The 17,818-nt window shown below is 40.8% G+C and overlaps 1 protein-coding gene across 1 annotated transcript; it reads left to right on the top strand.

The window, feature by feature from the left end:
* The first annotated feature begins 2,593 nt into the window (after positions 1 to 2,593).
* hepacama (hepatic and glial cell adhesion molecule a) lies at positions 2,594 to 14,467 on the top strand. Its single transcript, XM_006795454.3, has 7 exons — positions 2,594 to 3,001; positions 6,195 to 6,542; positions 6,726 to 7,007; positions 12,724 to 12,814; positions 13,087 to 13,154; positions 13,321 to 13,391; positions 13,626 to 14,467. Exons 1-7 carry the CDS (start codon positions 2,905 to 2,907, stop codon positions 13,986 to 13,988), a joined length of 1,320 nt encoding a protein of 439 aa, XP_006795517.2. The 5' UTR covers positions 2,594 to 2,904; the 3' UTR covers positions 13,989 to 14,467.
* Positions 14,468 to 17,818: the final 3,351 nt, after the last annotated feature.

Raw genomic sequence — 17,818 nt, 5'->3', positions numbered from 1 at the left:
TGTCTGTTTTAAAGTGTCTGTCACCTCAGTCTTTGTCCGTGAATTAAATCCTTGATATTTTTGGTGTTTTTTGTAAACATTACAGGAGCCAAAGCAGCTTATTTTTCTGTGGAACATAAGCGAGGCTGGCAGTTAAAAGCAGTTGAAATAGTGTTCTAACAACGAATCTAATGAATGATTAACACAAAACTCTTTTTGTACTAAAGATGTTTTTTGAGATGTTCATATCATGTAAATCCCCCAGCAGTTGCCTTGTCATAAACACCCTCTGTGTATATCCGTTTTACATTACATGCCAAAATTACAAAAGAATAACACAATTTTGCTTCATCTGCCGAGGCAGTCTTGTTCACTTTATGAGAAACAGGATAGAGCATCTTCAGTCTCCCGGTGCACCCACTCAGAACACCCACACACATCTGAGCCACACAGCGAACTGCACAAACTCAAACGGCACACACGCATTCTCAAACAGGAAAATCACGAGCCGTACTTCATCACGCAGATCCCGTTAAAGTCACTTATTGTCGCTCGCACGTCGCCAGCTGCAGAGGTGGAACAGCCAGCGCCTTTGCTTTCGGCGGTTTTTCGAAAAGGCAGAGCGCAAACACTTCCTTCTCAGGCTGACTTTCCTCCTCTCAGCCGCAAATCTCATGAACATCCTCTACGGGTTTTATATGGACCTGTTCTTTCTTTTCTCCTACTCAGTCCCAGAGGTGCCATGGCCACGTTCTCCTGTCTCTTTAATGACTGTGGGTGAACAATCAATATCCTGCACACCTCCAAACATAGCACAACACCCACTTCGTGCTGTAGATTGAATTCTGAAGGTGATGGAAAAGACAGTTTTACAAAAAAAAAGAAAAGAGAGAGACATGAGCTGGAAAATCGTGTTAGGATATTAATACATCATCACATGAGAGCCAGATTTAAACACACTACAGAATAATATTTTCTTCCCTTCGCAGCTTGCACTTAACTAAAGCTGACCCGGACCATTTTAAGAGTAAATCACAAGACAGATTTTCTTGGTTAGTTCATTTTCTTCCTCAGACAGTCTGTCAGTGTGCAAAGATTTCTGGTCTCCTGGGTGATAATTAGAGAAGAATAAGCCAGGACAAACAGCAGGGGGCGTAATTATCCTCTTTCCAGTGGTTATGACTGCCCTCGCCATCTTAGGAGAGACCATATTTTCTGAGTAGAATACACAAGTGGGCAGTGTGCAGAAAATATGAGCTTTATTTCTACATCTGCACAAATATCAGCTAATAGGAGATGTTGTTAAATGCAAGAATCCCAGATTTCAAAAGATATGAGAATCATTTGTATCATGTATGCACTGTGTTGCATCTGCATGTGTGGGGATGACATCAGTCTTAATGGGGTCTAAAAGTGACAATAGCTTCTGTTATGACACATTCAGCCAAACTAACTGAGACACACAGGCTCGGTCTGTTTCTAGTCCCCTCTTCGCTCAGCTGACTGGAAATTGTCCCCCTTGATTTAGAGCCTGTAAGAAGATGAGAGGAAATGGGAGGTGTTTCTTTTAGAGAGGGCAGAGGTGGAGGGGAGAGGTTCGACTTTGATGGCTCACTACACAGGAGTACCAGCCCTGTGAGAGTGGTAGTCAACAGCAGCTGTTCCCACAGTCCTGGAAGGTTTTGGTTTTTTTTCCTGTCAACGCAGGCTTCCTCCTCTTCATAAAACATCCCTTTGTTGTCAAACAAAATGCTCCAAAAAAAACTCCTGACAAAAGACTTTTAGAAAGTGGGAGAGATGATTTATAATGCAACTGACTCATCAGTGCACACAAACAAATAAAGAAAAAAAAAAACAGAAAACAGACTGATCAAACATACGGGGATTTCACACATGGCAGCGTGTCTGCTGTAATAAAAAGTGACTGCCAAACTTACAAGATATTAGAGCTCCATGCAAACCGGCAGTCAGAGGAAGGATCTAAAGCAACAGAACTATTGGATTTTGACTTTTGTTGCATTGTCACATGTACTTTTTACCTCACGTGTAAGATTCCTATTTTGATTTTCACATGCATTTGGATTTATGAAAAGTTTAGCATCACTTCCAATAATTTAGTTTGCCTCCAGCTCCTGACTTCTTCTCATATGTCACTTTGCTACTGTGGTGCAGTTTCGACTCCACCTAGAGGACAAAGCAGGTACAAAACCCTCTCTATACTTGCTCTTCGTTTGTTGCTGCTATTACTATGAATGTCTTGTATATAGCATCGTGCACCTGACACAGTAGTGCGTAAAAACCAGAAGAAAAATACCTAAAAGGCTCCGTGTGATTGGTTTGGTGGCCAAGCAGCAAATTGTGTGTTTACTGTGAGGCTCCAGTCCAGAGAGGAGTTTGAACAATGCCACAAAAATAGGCCAAAGAGGGGGGGGAAATGAGTTGTTTTTCAAACTCAGACATTTCCGAGCTTTAAGTAGGTTCTAGAAGCTCTAAGGAACCTACTTAAAGCTCGGAAATGCTTCTGGCTGAATTAAGTAGTCCTTTCCAGCGTGAATTTTTTTGGAAAGTAGCTGAACTCGACTTGAATTGCTTTTTGTGTAGTTAAAAGAATATAAAAACTTTTAGAAAATAGCAGACGATCTACTAAAAGCAGAGAGTTTCTGTTAACTACTTTTTGAAAGGGAAGAGGGGAGCTTGTCTAAACTATGTGTCATGAACACACACACACAAACACACACATACACACAGTTGGCTGTTGTTGGCAGTGAGTGGGGTGCTGTGTGGAGAGTGGGGCTCAGTGTGACCAGGCAGAGGCCAGTGTTGCAAGCAGGCAGGCGGTGGATAGAGTGTTGAGCGGCAGAGACGTGCCCAGGGTGGATAAACCATGCTCACTAAGTGGGAGAAAGACTCTGCCCAGGACACAAGATGAAGGTGGAGAGGAAACCCTCCTCTAGAGACGGCAGTTTCGCTGACATTCCTCCTCTGCTGAAGCTCCTTGGCCTCCTCGTCTTTGTCCTTTCAGGTAAGTCCAAGTCTTTGTTTGACTATTAACAGAAAAAAAGAGAGTAAGGATCTGCAGGCTGCTTTGCTGAAGGAATGTAAATAGTAAAATGAATGCAAATAACAGCCTGAGTGTGCCAATTCACAATAATTATCATTTAGTTCACATCTTTATTTCAGATTTCTATTATTTGATAGCCTTTAAAACCCAGATCCAAGTCTTTCACCCCGACTCTTTTTGAAGCAAAGTTAATCCCAGTTAATTTAGACGCTGATGCTTTTATTTTTGTCCTTGCACTTTGTGAGGTTGGCTGCACAATGGATTTGTTCTAGGGTGGTGCTCGTTATTGGGCTCCCATTTAAAGCTCAAAGGAGCATGGAGAGGCCATTGAAGGCGTGCGAGGAGGGGATGTCTAGGTTAAGTGTGATGATAAAGAGTTTTGTGGAGAGCTGTTGAACTGGGCAGGGCCTTCTCCTGAGTGTGTGGGTAGTTTCAGATGAGGAAATGATGACCAAGTGTCAAAAGTTTACAGTACGGTGAGTTTGGTTTTAAAAGGTTTGGATTGATTTCTCAGCTGTACCAGTTTACCCAAAGCAGGCAAGTTTGGTGGAATCACTGAATCCTGTGTCCATCTCCAACTTCACCACTGACAAAGAATTTCTCTCTCTAACCCTCCCTCACTCTTTTCAAGGGAGGAAACTAGTCTCAACAATCATGCCCTTTGTCTTATTGCCTTGGCAACCCCTGTCAGGCAGACCAAATGGTTACCACGGCAATGAGGCGATGCCTTGCTAACTGCCTTTCTGCAAGAATGGTCGCTCTCTCTCTCTCCCTCTTTTCCCCTCTCTCTTCTCTGTCTCTCTCATAGGTTGATCTCTCCATCACTGAGCCAGAACAGTAGGATGCCCCTCATGGGCCCGAAGCCACTGTTCAGACCTGCATGTGTCCAGCTACAGCTGATTTACAGGAACTCCACTGTGGACATAATGGCTTTGCTGTGTTTGGTTTCCAAGACAGGGTTTCTTAAAAAAGCTGAAATGTGGCTCACGCTATATTTCCTTATTCCAATGTCCCTGTGGGAGGTGGAGGATAGCTGGGGTGCACAAATCAAAATTAGTGTATTACTTGTTCACTCCAGGAGATTATGAGGAATTCTTGAGAAGGAGGGTGGGGCTCACAGAAACAGGGTAGTAATCAAGACATGAACACTGAAGACAAAGTAAAACCAGCATGTGTGTTTTCAGTAAAACTAAAACGTGCCAACCTTTTGATCGTTAAGAGAGAGAAGAAAAAGAAATGTGAAAGTTTAAAAGAAAAACATGTCAGATATGTTATTAAAGGATTTATTGCCCACATTTAATCATCGGTCATGTAAAAGCGATTCTTTTTCACATAAAAGAGCAAAAAAGGTTTCGACACTCGAGAGAAAAGCACTTACTATCTCTATTTCAACGCGGCCTCTGCACATTTAGGTCAAATGCATTTAAATACTTACAATCTCCTCTTGTATTCTAGCGGCGTAACACGACTGCAGTGATCACAAAAGTTCCCAGTACACATAGATGCTATTAGACACTTTAAACTACTTCTCTTTAAGAACTGTGGGCTTTACAATATTTGGCAGATTTGCATTTGCAGGTAAAATTTTAACTCAGATACATATGCATAAAATATCAGGGTGATCTAGTAGGAGAGCAGCTTTGGAGTATACCGTATAGGCGCAAATGCCAACAGCTGTGAGTTCTTGGTTTGATTTCTGGCAAAGTGGGCATTGCTACATGGCACTCCCTGTCTTCACAGCATCAAAATCATGACAGCAAATATACTATGCAAAATATACTGAAATTCACATATTTGGTAGATAATAGCATGATTCAAATTATGTGCAGAGATTTTCAACTGCCACTTGTTGTCCAGAAGCTATTTCAAAAAGGGGATAATAAATCCAGATTAAGAGGAAATTCTATTTTTGAGAAACCCAGGGTTAGGATCAATGTGAGGTGTTGTTGTGTATCTGTTGGGTTAATCTTTGGAACTCTAATCCTGATCCAATTAAAATATGCAACATACTGAAACTGTTTAAAAACATGTAGTGAATTAACATATTTACTGAAGATTGTGATAAATGTTTAGTATGAAGATGCTCTAGAGAGGAGGTGTTAAACATAAAGCCTGGGGGCCAGACTCAGCCCAGTAAAGGCTTGAACAGCTTTGGAAAATGTGAAGGAGGGCATAAATTTGGGACTTTTAGCTGTAATTTAATAGGTTTTACAGCTTTAGGTACTGATAAAGACCTTTTCCAAGGTAAATACGTAACATAGTGTGTAAAAACATTTTACACAGGATTTTTTACAATACGAAAAAAAGGAAGAAGCAGAATTCTTTTATATAAATTAACAAAATCTTTCTGTTTTAATATTCCAGGGTAGTCTGGGCAATGAGCTGCCATTACTGTTTCTGTCATTTTGAACATTTATGACTTACTTCAAGCCTCAAATGTGACAGATATCTTTCTTTTACTACAAAAGCATTTCTACATAATGTGGAAAAAGAGCTGTGCTGGTTAAACTGCACTTGTTTTTATTATATTAAAATATTTTATGGATTAAATGTGTAGTTAAATCTTCTTTACACTGACAGAATGAGGAGTTTTGCTGATCCAGCCGACTTGAGAATAAAGTGATGGTGCATGTGGCCCACAGTGGAGAATAAGTTTCACATCCCTGCTCTAGAGAGGAAGCATTCATCTGTAGCTACATTTGACATGAATGGTCTAAATTTTCTTTTTCTTCTTTTGTCGGAAATAATTCCTTGCATCATAATTTATTTATTTATTGTAGGTGTTATAAAAGCTGTAGCTTCAGCCTACACCTTTTTGGTTTGTCTTTTTTTTTCTCATCATTTATTTCTAGCAATATAAATGAACCGAACAGGGATAAAGATAAAGACTCAAAATGAATCAAAGGAAAACATTTGAGTAAAATACCTGTGTTGCACTGTAACTGTGTATTGCATGTGACTATTTGCGTTTGCCCAGTAGCATCATTTAGTGCATTTTTTTTTTTCATTTGTTAGCTCGTTTTGCATAATTTCCACATGTATTTCCAATCACTGACAGAGCATCATTGCCTCACATTGTCTTTACACACCTCTGTATTTGCTCATCAGTTTAAGACCTCACCATTGTGTCTTTCCCCCCCTTTTTTTATAACAGGTGAGGTGTCAGGAGTGAATGTCACAAGCCAAACCCAGGTGGTGAGAGGAACGGTGGGCAAAGAAGCCCTTTTGTCAGTCAGCTACTCGAGCAGCAGCACAGACAAGCCTGTTGTTAAGTGGCAGCTAAAGAAGGACAAAGTGAAACCGATCACTGTCGTGCAGTCCATAGGGACGGACATCATTGGAAACCTGAGGCCCGAGTATCGCAACCGCATCCTGGTGTTTGAGAATGGCTCGCTGCTGCTTCACAACCTGCAGCTGTCGGATGAAGGGGTGTACGAAGTGGAAATCTCCATCACAGATGACACCTTCACTGGAGAGCGCTACATTCAGCTCACAGTGGACGGTAAGCAGAATTACTCTCAAGTTTACTCGTGTTTCAAAGCATCTGAGCAACAAGAGCAGAGCACTGGAAGATGAGTTAGGACCTATAAAAATTTAATACAGGTTGAAAATGAAATTTCCTGTCCAGAGAGTGTCATTTCAGTCTCATTCACCTCTGTATCTTCTGCCCTGTCCTTCTTCTCAGTTCCTATATCCAAGCCTTACATCCAGATGATGGCGTCTTCTGTCCTGGAGTACAGCGAGCACTTCAACCTCCACTGTTCCCACGATAATGGCACAAAGCCCGTCTACAGTTGGCTGAAGGGAGGCAAAGTGCTGACGAATGACTCGCGTCTGCTGCTTTCGCATGACCAAAAGGTGCTGACCATCTCACGGGTTCTGATGTCAGACGATGACATTTACGCCTGCACAGTGGAGAACCCCATCAGCAACACGAAGAGCAGTCCTGTCAGGCTCACTGTCTACAGTAGGTGGCAAGTTACGCTGGTAGGAACTCAAAAGACACGTGTTTACATAAAAGAGAGGGGGGTGGGGGGTATGGGTGATAACATTTAATAATAGTTGAACAGAGTTGGAAGAAGCATTAAGAAGTATTATCTATGCAGCAGTATGGCAGTGTAAAGATTTTGCATTAAGACACAAGTATATACCGGTACATGCAGTAATGTGCAAAAGTACCATTTCTCTATATTTTGCTAATAGAAGGAGAAATCAATGATTTCTTAAAATATGTCCAAACATAAAAGTGCAGAATATAAGGCAAAAACAGTACATTTCTAATTCTACTGCAACCATCTGCACCACTGTCATACAGGCTGTTGTTGATCATTTGCAGTGCTGTCCTAGTCACAAGCGGATATATTTATTTTATTTATATCACGCACTACTGCACTGCACATAGGTTTAAATTTCTCTGTTCCCTAGAGCGTCCTTCATCTTTCTTAAAACTTCTCTACAGTAAACTGAGAGAGACAGTATTTTGATTCTCCTGTATGTTGTGTACATGTGAAAAATTATTAATAAAAATCTTTGAATCTTGAATGTTTTTAATCTTGAAAAAGCTTGGCAGTCAAAATTTGGTATCTTGTCATTTTTTTAATTAGTCTTCAGGAATAGTTCTCCAGGCTTCTTCGTGGACATTCAAAGCTCTTGAATGTTGGCAACCTTCTGTTGAGTTCCCTGTCAAGATGATCCCACAATAACAATAATAACCTCAATAAGATTACTCTAGAAACTCACAGTTGTACCTCTCTGCTGACTCCTTCTGTAGATACTGAGCCAAAAATGTGAAATTTGGCTTCATGACAGCCACCCTTTCCCTGTAGATGGATCAGCTGAAGGGTTAGATGAATCTGTTAGGTCCTGTGTCAGGTCTTTTCTGGATGTTTTTTAATTTCTTAAAGATGTGACTTTCAGATACTGTTCATCTGCTGTAGATTGTTTGTTTGTTTCTTGTTTGTTTGTTTGTTCAGCTCATAGCTCTAGGAATTACCTTATTGGTGCAAAAATATTATTTAATGGCAGTCGGACTGCGTAATCTTTGGTATTTTCATAAATTTGGCAAAAAATATGGGAACAAATGATGTGTTTTTGTGAATGGCAAGTAACCTAAAGTTAGTACCTAAATACCTAAAGATGCACTTTAAAATTGGTTCCTTGCTATGTCGTCTGTTATGTGTATATACAACTGTGGTTGATTGATTGATCGATTGATTCAGAGATCAGTGTTAAGTGGCTTAAAAGAAAAAGAAGAAGAAAATAACATTCAGGCCAGGTCAGAGAATTGGACTAAAAGTGAAAAAGCCTGTAAACGTAAACGTAGCCTGTAAAACAAATAGCCTGTAAACTGCATTTATGTTGTAGCTGGTTAAACTGGAATCAGTGTAAATTCTACCTACTGCAGGGCAGCATAATCTTTAAAATTCCTTTAAATTAATTTGAATGATAGCTTTATATGTTAAGGTAACTATGCACAGTAAATTTCATCTCATTATTCTCAAACCCTCCATCTGTAGGAGCTAGCAGGAGCAATTATCATCTCATGCTGACCCATACACAAACATGCTGGCCTCTCAAACAATGTTGTTTACAACAAGTGCAAATCCAGGCTGTGATTGTAACAGAGTTGGCTCAGAGTGCCTGTTACTGGGCGCCAGTGAAGAGCCACATGTCAGGCTGAGAGGGAGCAAGAGAGGGAGAGGCAGTCTAATCCAATGAATGGACGGTTATTTATGAGGAGGGAGGAGGAAAGAAAAAAAACAGGCAGGTGGGAGGACGCTGTGCTTCAGTGGACCTCAGTAATCCTGACTTCATTATTGCTGTACTGTGATGTTCTGCACGAGGAGACAGGCTTTAGGCTTTCAAACTACTCTGTTTCCTCTGCTTGCATAGTTTCATAGTACAGAGTTTGAAAGGGATAACCTTAATGAGCTACTTCAGTGCAACTATTCATGCCAGCACACTCAATCTACACTTTTTGCCATATTCATATTCTTTTTTGTGGCTCTCTGGTTATATTTGTAAACAATTGTTTTCATTTTATGGCTTTTTTAGTTGTGCCTTCTCTTTGGACGCTGTCGCTTTTTTTGAGACAAAGAGTGAGAGCGGTGCCACAGCCCAGCATCACAGTGGAGCAGATGCTGTTGGCAGTTTGAGACGAAGTGGGGCATGGAAATATTGCATACGCCTCCTGTATGAATAAGGGAGTTGTTGTTTTTGTTAAGCAACCTGAGTTGGTTAATCAACTCACTCATTTCAATAAATCATGAGGTCATGATTGCTATACCATCCACCTGGATTACATCGTCAGAAGTTCCACCCTTTCTATCTAATGAAACACTGGCACAGGAGCTTAAGTGCTTCAGATTCAAAACTGTGAGTTTAGGGTGTAGGGACTCCAAACTTAAACGCCTTTAGAATAATTTCAAGATGGTTAGACTTCACTAATGTTTCTTATTTTCAGTTTTTCGTGTCAGCTTTTCTTCCTTTTCTCAATTGCTAAATTTAAAGGTAGGGATGGGTATCGTTTAGGTTTTATCCGATACTGGTGCCAAACCGGTACTTTTGAAACGGTCCCGGTGCTTAAACGGTGCTCAAACCGGTGATCCAAAAACCTCTCATGTTCAGCTGTTTTTTTGTAAAAAGATAATAATGTTAGCCTTTTCTGCAGCTATAGGGCACATATGGTATCACTCTTGGCTGGAAGCAGTGCTTAATCAATGGAAAAAACACAAACTTTGTCCAAAAACCTCTCATGTTTAACTGTTTTCCACTTTTTCTTTGGTCATTTTAGCCTTTTTGGCCAGGGTGAAGGGAGTATCTGCCATCAAACAAGAAGATAGCCGCATGTAACTATGATGATGTTTGCTAGTTCACCTTACATGCATTAATGTAATAACATGGTTAGCCTACTCAACGTAAATTACACACACAACATTAAGCTACTCACGCAGAGAAGAACGGCTGCTGCTGCCATCATCATCCGTCATCATTTCTGCTACACTGGCAGGGCTAGGGACCAGGACTCTACTCTTCGGTTTTTTGGGGGATGTTGCTAACTCCTGGTCCGATAACAGGCACCACACCCGCAGTAGATGCGCTTGGTGTGAGGTCTCGCAGCAAGCTATCAAATACAGCGCATTTTTCGGCTTTTAAAAAAAACGCTATGCGTCGCCAGGTGTTTTAATCGGATTTGAGGTGTCTCCTTTGACAGTATCAGCTTAAAGCACTTGTTGCAGGCTGCTGAGTTTGCATCTTTTTCTGTGAATTACAGCCAGACTTTGACGCTTTACCTTGGGCATTTTTAATCTGTAGCTCTGCTCTAAAAGAACTATGTACCTGGACCCGCCTACTATCCTCGGAAACGTAAAATGATTGGCTAGAATCTAAAGTGTATCACATCTCAGGAACAAAGCACTGAAATAAAGCACGGAAATGTGCGCTGCTTTTCGGTCTGGTTACTACCGTTTATGTCAGAACCGATACCGGTACCCATCCCTATTTAAAGGTGACCTTTTTAAATATAAATTTGGGGGAGGGATGCACAGAATAGAGCTTTGATTACAGAACTTGAAGACAAAAGAAGCTACAAGAAACCTTCAGTGATAATTTTATGGAAATAGAGTGGAGTGGAGTTTCTGCTGGGCACAGCAATGTATTTTTAACTATGGAACAAATTTCTGCGAAGGGGTCGGTATTTTATTTTTGGCCCACTTTGGACATACAGCTTTTTGGCAAGTACAGAACATATTAATGGTAGAATTTTACAAGTAAAAGTAGAAATTCAAGGTGATCATGATCTCTGGAGATCAATTAAAAATGGGTTTCAATCTCTAATTGCACGGTGGGAGGAAGGGAGAGATCAAATCAAAGATATCTGTCAGCGATACACTTATAGATATACTGATAACATTAGGAGGGTAATTCAGAAACAGCAACAGGAAGAACAGTGTTTCCAATTGTCAGAATAGTCAGCAGGATTTATTGTATCATAAAAAGATTAAGTTATTTTCTTCAGGAGAGCACTAAAGGGGCTCTAATTCGAGCTCGCTTTACCAAGCTTAAGGACATGGATGCACCAACAACATTCTTTTTCACTTGGAGAGGTCAGTAAGTCACAATGAATCCAGCAGATTCAGTAGAGACTACCGTTGCTGTTTTGTGGAGAACAGTGACTCTTTTATGCATCAAATATAAAGAATTTTCAAAGGTGTTATCTAACAGACTTTTAAGTTCTGGAAGATAAGTCATATTGTGTCCCAGCCAGATCTATGTTAGAGAATGTATTTATTATGAGAGATATATTTAATGTATGCAAGACATATGACCTAAATGTGCGGATTGAGAAAGCTAGAGTAAATGGTTTTACTTTATTGGTGGGTAAATGGTGTACAGTTGACATTCCAGCCCTGCCAGGAAATTTATGCTTGGGAAGGAATGGTAATCGGAATGGTGGGGCAGGGATAACTCCGTAGGTAGAGTGGTCCCCCCATGATTGGAAGGTCGGGGGTTCGAATCCACTAAATGGCTACCTGAGGTACCCCTGAGCAGGGCACCGTCCCTGTACACTGCTCCCCGGGCGCTGGATTGGTGGCTGCCCACTGCTTCACTGAGTGAATGGGTTTAATGCAGAGTTGAATGCAAAATGAACATTTTCAGAAACAGAACTAGAACGGGGTGCAGGAGAAAGGTTGTCTAAATGGAAATGGCTGCTACTCCGGCTGTCCTACACAGAAAGAGCTCTGATTGCCAACAATCTGGTTGCCTCATCCTTGTGGCACAGGCTTGTCGTGATGGCCCCACCTGCTGGACTCACTGAAGATGTCCAGCATCTTATTGTGAATTTCTTCTGTTCTAGGCGGCACTGGCTAAAGGCACCTCTTTACTCTTTCTGTGTCAAAAAAAGGACAAGGACCCCCTCTGACACAAGACTGGCCAAGACTGCTGCTTTCAGATTGCAAACTGCTCAGAAGCTGCTTTATGGATGTATTGGAAAGGATGTGCAACGTTACCAACATCAAGTCCGTTAGAATCTTTAAAAGGATTCTGGAAGAAGCCAGGCAGTCCCTTTCCTGTGCCGCTGAGAGTGTTTGCTGAAAACCGTGCTCTAGCTGACCAGTGGAATTATGAGTACACATTTCCAAGACTTTCAGTCACCCCAGCTTTTGATAGTTGGTGTGAGGAGTGTGAACCGCTTCTTTCTTTGACAACACCTGCATCGGGTGTTCTCACTCCATGTGGGAAGAAGTATCTGTATAAAAGTTGTGTAAAGGTGCTGAATATGTGCTCTCTGGCTGGTGTTAGAGAGTCGAGGAAAATGCAGGTTTTTGGTTCAGACCTTACCCCTAAAGGCAGATGGAGGGTCCTGTATAAGCCACCTGTAGAAAAACACGTTGGTGACCTTCGATGGAGGATGGATCGATAGCTACAAACAGGCTCAGAGCTGCATGACGAGTCAAAGTGGAGCAGATGTTTACAGATTTGTGACGTGTTAGAAATGTTTTATGTTCACTGGGGGAAGATCAGGAACTAATGTAGCATTTTTAGATTATATTACTACTCTTTGTATAGTTTTACAAGTGCACAAGGATTTAAGTGTGTGCATGTGTGTTTTAAGCTCTTTCCTTCTTTCCTCTTATTTTCTTTCTGGCTTTCTTCTCCGCCTCTGTATAACCTTGGTTTAGGACGGAGCTCGCTATACATCATCCTGTCCACTGGGGGCATATTCCTCCTGATCACCCTGGTGACAGTGTGTGCCTGCTGGAAACCTTCCAAGTGAGACCTTTTCTTTTTGTTCCCCCCCTCCCCGTCTTTTTTCTTTCCCCTGCTGCTCTGTTCCTTCCTCTCCTTCTTTCTCCCCCCCCCCCTCCTTCTCTCATTGGCTTTGACAGTGCACTTGATCATGTGGCTAGAATCTCAAGTAGCTCCAGTCTCTAGACATTTGGTGGGAAAATAGTACAAAACTGTGATCTGCAGTATATATAAAGGCGTCTTTTAAATCAGTTGATTGTTTTCTTGTTTTGTTTTGTTGATTTATTTTGCTTTAGGAAGAAGCACAGACCCGTCCCCCAAAGAGCTCCTGTGTATGTGGAGCAAAGTGAAAATGGCCATGATGGTGAGCAGCAGTTATAGTTTGCAGTCTATTAATTGTGTACAGCACTTTTATGATGTTTGCATCACACTGTAGGCTAATATTTAACAGTCAGGATTGACATTGCATATTACGAAGTTAAAGCTAAAAAAACTGGGACTGCATGATAATACTCATACATCTTTTACAGTTGATGTTGTACCCAAACCATCTACACTTGGTCGAAGGAGTCCTATGCCTCTTTACGTTCTCAATGAAGATGTAAGTCATTCTTTCATTTGGGGGAAAAACCTTTCCAGCAGCTCTGCTACTAAACTGTCAGTAGACTGTTGGTTAGACTGTCACTAGTTCTAGAAGGAATTGGCTAGAAACCTCGTACAGTCACGACTATAAACATAGTCCAGCTGATGTTCTGCTACAAACTATGTCTTGATTACATGAGAATCACAGATGAAAGCCCACAGCTGTCACACATGTGTCATCATCTTATTTCAGGAGAGCCTGGAGCGACTGGAAGAATGCTCTGGCAATGCTATGAGCCAATCAGAAACGAGTCTCCCCGCTACCTACGCTTCAGTCCCGCCTCCTTCCTCCCACAGAACTGATCGACCAATCTGGTCCACCCCACGCAGATACCCTCGCAGCTCCTCTCCACTCGCACAACCACTTCCACAACCCCTTCCAGGTTCCTCCCTACGCCCTGTCCGCTCCCCTGCTCACTCCCCGGGCTCATCTCCACGCAGTTTCAGTCCTGTGAGAAAGATCCGTCCTCCTGTAGGCATCCCAACCGGCCACCTGCCTGTGGAGGTGGAATGTGCAGACACCAGCGATCAGACTCACACCCCACCACAGCACTGACAGCTACTCATGTTATGTGATGTACATGTATAGTTTGTTGGTTGTGTTCGGCCATGAGAATAATGGAGCTGATGCACTAGGATAATAGATGAGTTCACTTTCAGCTAACTTTCTGTCTTCCATTATTTATCATCTATTTCTCTGTGGCTATGCACAGTGTTTCTCTGGTCCTTTGAAAATATATCCTCTCACAGGAAAAGTTATATCCTGTCCACCAGCATGTAGTATATAATGTATATGATGCTGAGACATTAAAGAGTTTCTGGGTCTGATATATATTTTGCTCCTTGTTGAGTTATTATTGGGAAGTTTAAGATGTGACTGTACAGTTTTTGTTTGTTGTTATTTTTCTTAAGTCAGTTAAAACCACACTCTGTATCCTTACAAATGTTCACTCTTTTTTCATGTCTTGCTTGATATCTACATAAACACTTTATTGTTATGGTGGCTACACACGGCACAGAAGAAATAAAGACATCTTCCTCTTTGTCTTTGTAAGGTAGCTGAACTCTGTACCGTTCTGAATATTAAGTGCAATACTTGTCTGCTCCATTAGGTGTCACTCAAACATTTCCTTGAATACTTGAGTTTTATGCACTCTGGCAGGAAACAATTTAAATAGTACAGATTTAGATCTAACTGTATTTTATATGATCTGTTTTTCATGATAGTTTGCTTTTTTTTCATCTTTGTGGGTTTTTTGTTTGTTTGTTTGTTTGACAAACTTATGAAGACTATTTTGCCCCTTTGTTTTGCCCAATATTGGCAAGTGCAGGTGGTACAGTGACACCGACCTTTGTTTAACCCATAACTATATCTGCTTCAGTTATGAATAATATGAGCTAACTGACTTTAAAATGAGCTATTTCAAAAAGGACCTTTTAATTTATGTAACATAAATCATATTTTCCATAAACCATTCGTATCATATTTACCTATATTTATCATATTTGACTCTCACTTTGAATAGGTGAAGGCTGCATTACAGACAGGCATGCAACATACATGTACAGAATAGCCACGGGAAGCTTCACTAACGCTGTGATGATGCTTTTAGTTAGATGCACTTTGCAAGATTTACTTATAAAGGTAAAAAGGTCTGAAAGGAGAAAATGAATTTTTGATCCTGGTGATGAGACTCGCACACACAGAATAAGCGGATGTGAGCTTGTGAAAGTGTCTACAAACACATGCAAACAAAGTAGCCCGGTTTATCACTATTATCAAGATAATGTGTTCCCTTCAGAGGTCCAGCTGGACATCTTTTGTCATGAAAATCTGCATGATTTTACTGATTGCTTTTATCCTGAACTGTACCTTCCCTCACTGAAGGTGTGAGTATTACGGTTGCATAAGCGAATCAGGGGCCGCCTGTTTTGATCTGGGCTTCGTGGTCTTTGTTCTGTTTGAAACACCATTTATCGCTTAGCAGGCAGGCTCATGAATACACATGCATCAGGGGATCACGCAGCGAGAAGAATACATGTGCATAATCACATGTGTGTTACAGTAAGTGGAAAATGAAATATCCTTTGGTAGTGAGAACAGGCCGTTTTTATTCAGCTGCGCACTTTGATATCACATATTGATTATTAGCAGCACAGTCTGTCCCATCATCTTCCACCTGTTCTCCAGTGGTTGCAGAAGAGCTTAGAAGTCAGAGCAGTAATTAACCTCTGGGGAACAGCGACCCATCTGTGTGCAGAAAGCATGTGTGTGTTTGTATCTGCAGTAAGTGAATAGAGAGGATGTGTGAAGTTTTCCCAGTTTATTGAACAACCACCTCCTGCTGCCTGATGGAGCCTCTTTTTTTTAGCACCTTTCTTCACACCAAGCAGTCAGTGTGAAATTCCCTGTGGAGGAAGGTGACATTTTACTATTGGAAAGTTCTTATCCAGCTTTTTTTCTGAATAGGCAAAGATCTAGTGAAGTACTGACTTTGGCTTCAATATACACAACTGTGCAAAATTCAGAAGGTCTTCCAAAGGTTGGACATTGTTTTTTTAAGTCAGTTAACACTGACCTATGAATGACTCAAGACACCTTTAAATCTAAAAAAGACATCTAACTCAAGGGACAAAAAAAAGAAGCAAAGAATCGATTTTACATTGACATTCTTAAGTCAGGGAAACGGAGAAAAGGTTGAGTTTGCCAAATTACAGAAGAACTGGACTGAAAATCAGCAGTTACAGGTCTTATAGCATTTTATAAAATTTTCATTTACACAGTTTGATCCATAATTTCTTGGATAAAGACAGTTTTAATAGTTTTGTTTCTGCACGGGACCACGGTGGATTTTAAATAATAAGCACGATGGGACTGAAGTGCTCACTTTCAGTTTGAATTTAAGGGGGCATTTGATTTTATTTCATTTTCTTGCATTCACTGTTTAGGATTTACAGTCAGACATGTGACAGCCTGGCGACCTGTCCAGGGTGTACATTGCCTCTCATACTATGGTTGCTGGGCTTCAGCCCCCCCATGACCCTGGATGGATGGATTTAAAGCCATTATACACAGTCCCCCATTTTCAGATGCTCAAAAGTAATCGGACAATTGACTAACAAGAAGTTTTATGCGAAGATGAAGATTATTTTATGACAAATGAAGCAAACATAATGGCTGAAGTTAATTCAGATTTAACACCAGCTGTCACATCAGTCATGCAACAGATGAGTCTCAGGGTGTTCCTGTTGAAGCTGTCCCAGCCCCAGCTGCATTGCTGTCCATACTATAAATGTTAAAGTGTTTCAAAACACTTATTGCTGGACTTACTTCAGTCCAAGTCCACACAACAGTGGTGCACATTCTTAACTAGATTTAGTTTGGAGAGGCTCATGAAATATTTCGCTAAAGATTAAGAGAGCGTTTCCCAGCAAATTTAGAAAATAAATCCATACAATCTGTTCTGGATTCTGTGAACCACTTTCCCCTTTAACATTGCAGAGTTTCTGTGACCCAAAGAGTCCCTGTTATCTAAAAGTATACAAAAAGAGATCAGAAAAGATAAGACAAGAATTTAAAAGATGTGACAGAGCTTTATTTATTTATTTATGTGTCCACTCATAAGACCAAGAATATATTCTGTAGCTCTTTGGGCCTCACTAATACTTTTGATACCGCTGGACTAAAATACATGTTTAACATGTTTGATAATTAATGCATCTGTTCTTCTTTACAACAGAGCCGTTTTGATTTTAACTACTTCAGTGCTATATCTGCTTATCTTTCTGAGGTTTTTCACCTTGGAGCATTTGTAGTGAAAATCTACTTATGCAGCATAGATAAACAAACTACAACAACATCAAAACTTAAATCAGAATTGCACTACATGAAATGCATCAAGCCTGGTCAGTCAATCTTTTACATGGCCTAAATGTGTAACAAAAATGTATGAAATCGTGTGTTTGTTTTGTAGTATTTTAGTGTTGCTAAGAAAAATAAATGTGCCTTGAAATCTTCCCAAGTGCCCTTCTGAACTCATCTGACCAAACCCTCTGCAGGACCTGCCATTAAAAATAAAGAAGATGAGCCGACTGAGAGGAGGAACACACACGCTCACACATATTCACTAATACAGCACAAACAAGCTCACTGGCTGACTTTAAAGAACAAGGTCATTTGAAAATACACCCCTCCTTTGTTGGAGATTTAGTCCCCTTGATAAGATATCATTTTCTAGGATTTTCCACGTAACCCTGAGTCCCTAATCAGAGTTTTGTTTGAGCCCTGTGTGCCTCTTGGCCCAATAACAACCGCTGTTTTCTAACACACCAACAGCAACACAACTGTAATGTAATTTTTCAGACAGGAGTGGCATAAATAAATTA

This window comes from Neolamprologus brichardi, chromosome 14 (assembly GCF_056152115.1).
Source record: "Neolamprologus brichardi isolate AB-2024 chromosome 14, ASM5615211v1, whole genome shotgun sequence".
NCBI classification, from domain to species: Eukaryota; Metazoa; Chordata; class Actinopteri; order Cichliformes; family Cichlidae; genus Neolamprologus; species Neolamprologus brichardi.
This window is presented reverse-complemented; position numbering and strand designations above follow the sequence as displayed.

What these genes read in the sequence shown, in the direction of transcription:
- hepacama (XM_006795454.3), top strand. Translation starts at nt 2,905, where the DNA reads ATGAAGGTGGAGAGGAAACCCTCCTCTAGAGACGGCAGTTTCGCTGAC. An exon ending in TGTCAGGCTCACTGTCTACA is followed by an intron (nt 7,008 to 12,723) that starts GTAGGTGGCAAG and finishes ACCTTGGTTTAG; the next exon opens with GACGGAGCTCGCTATACATC. An exon ending in AAGTGAAAATGGCCATGATG is followed by an intron (nt 13,155 to 13,320) that starts GTGAGCAGCAGT and finishes CATCTTTTACAG; the next exon opens with TTGATGTTGTACCCAAACCA.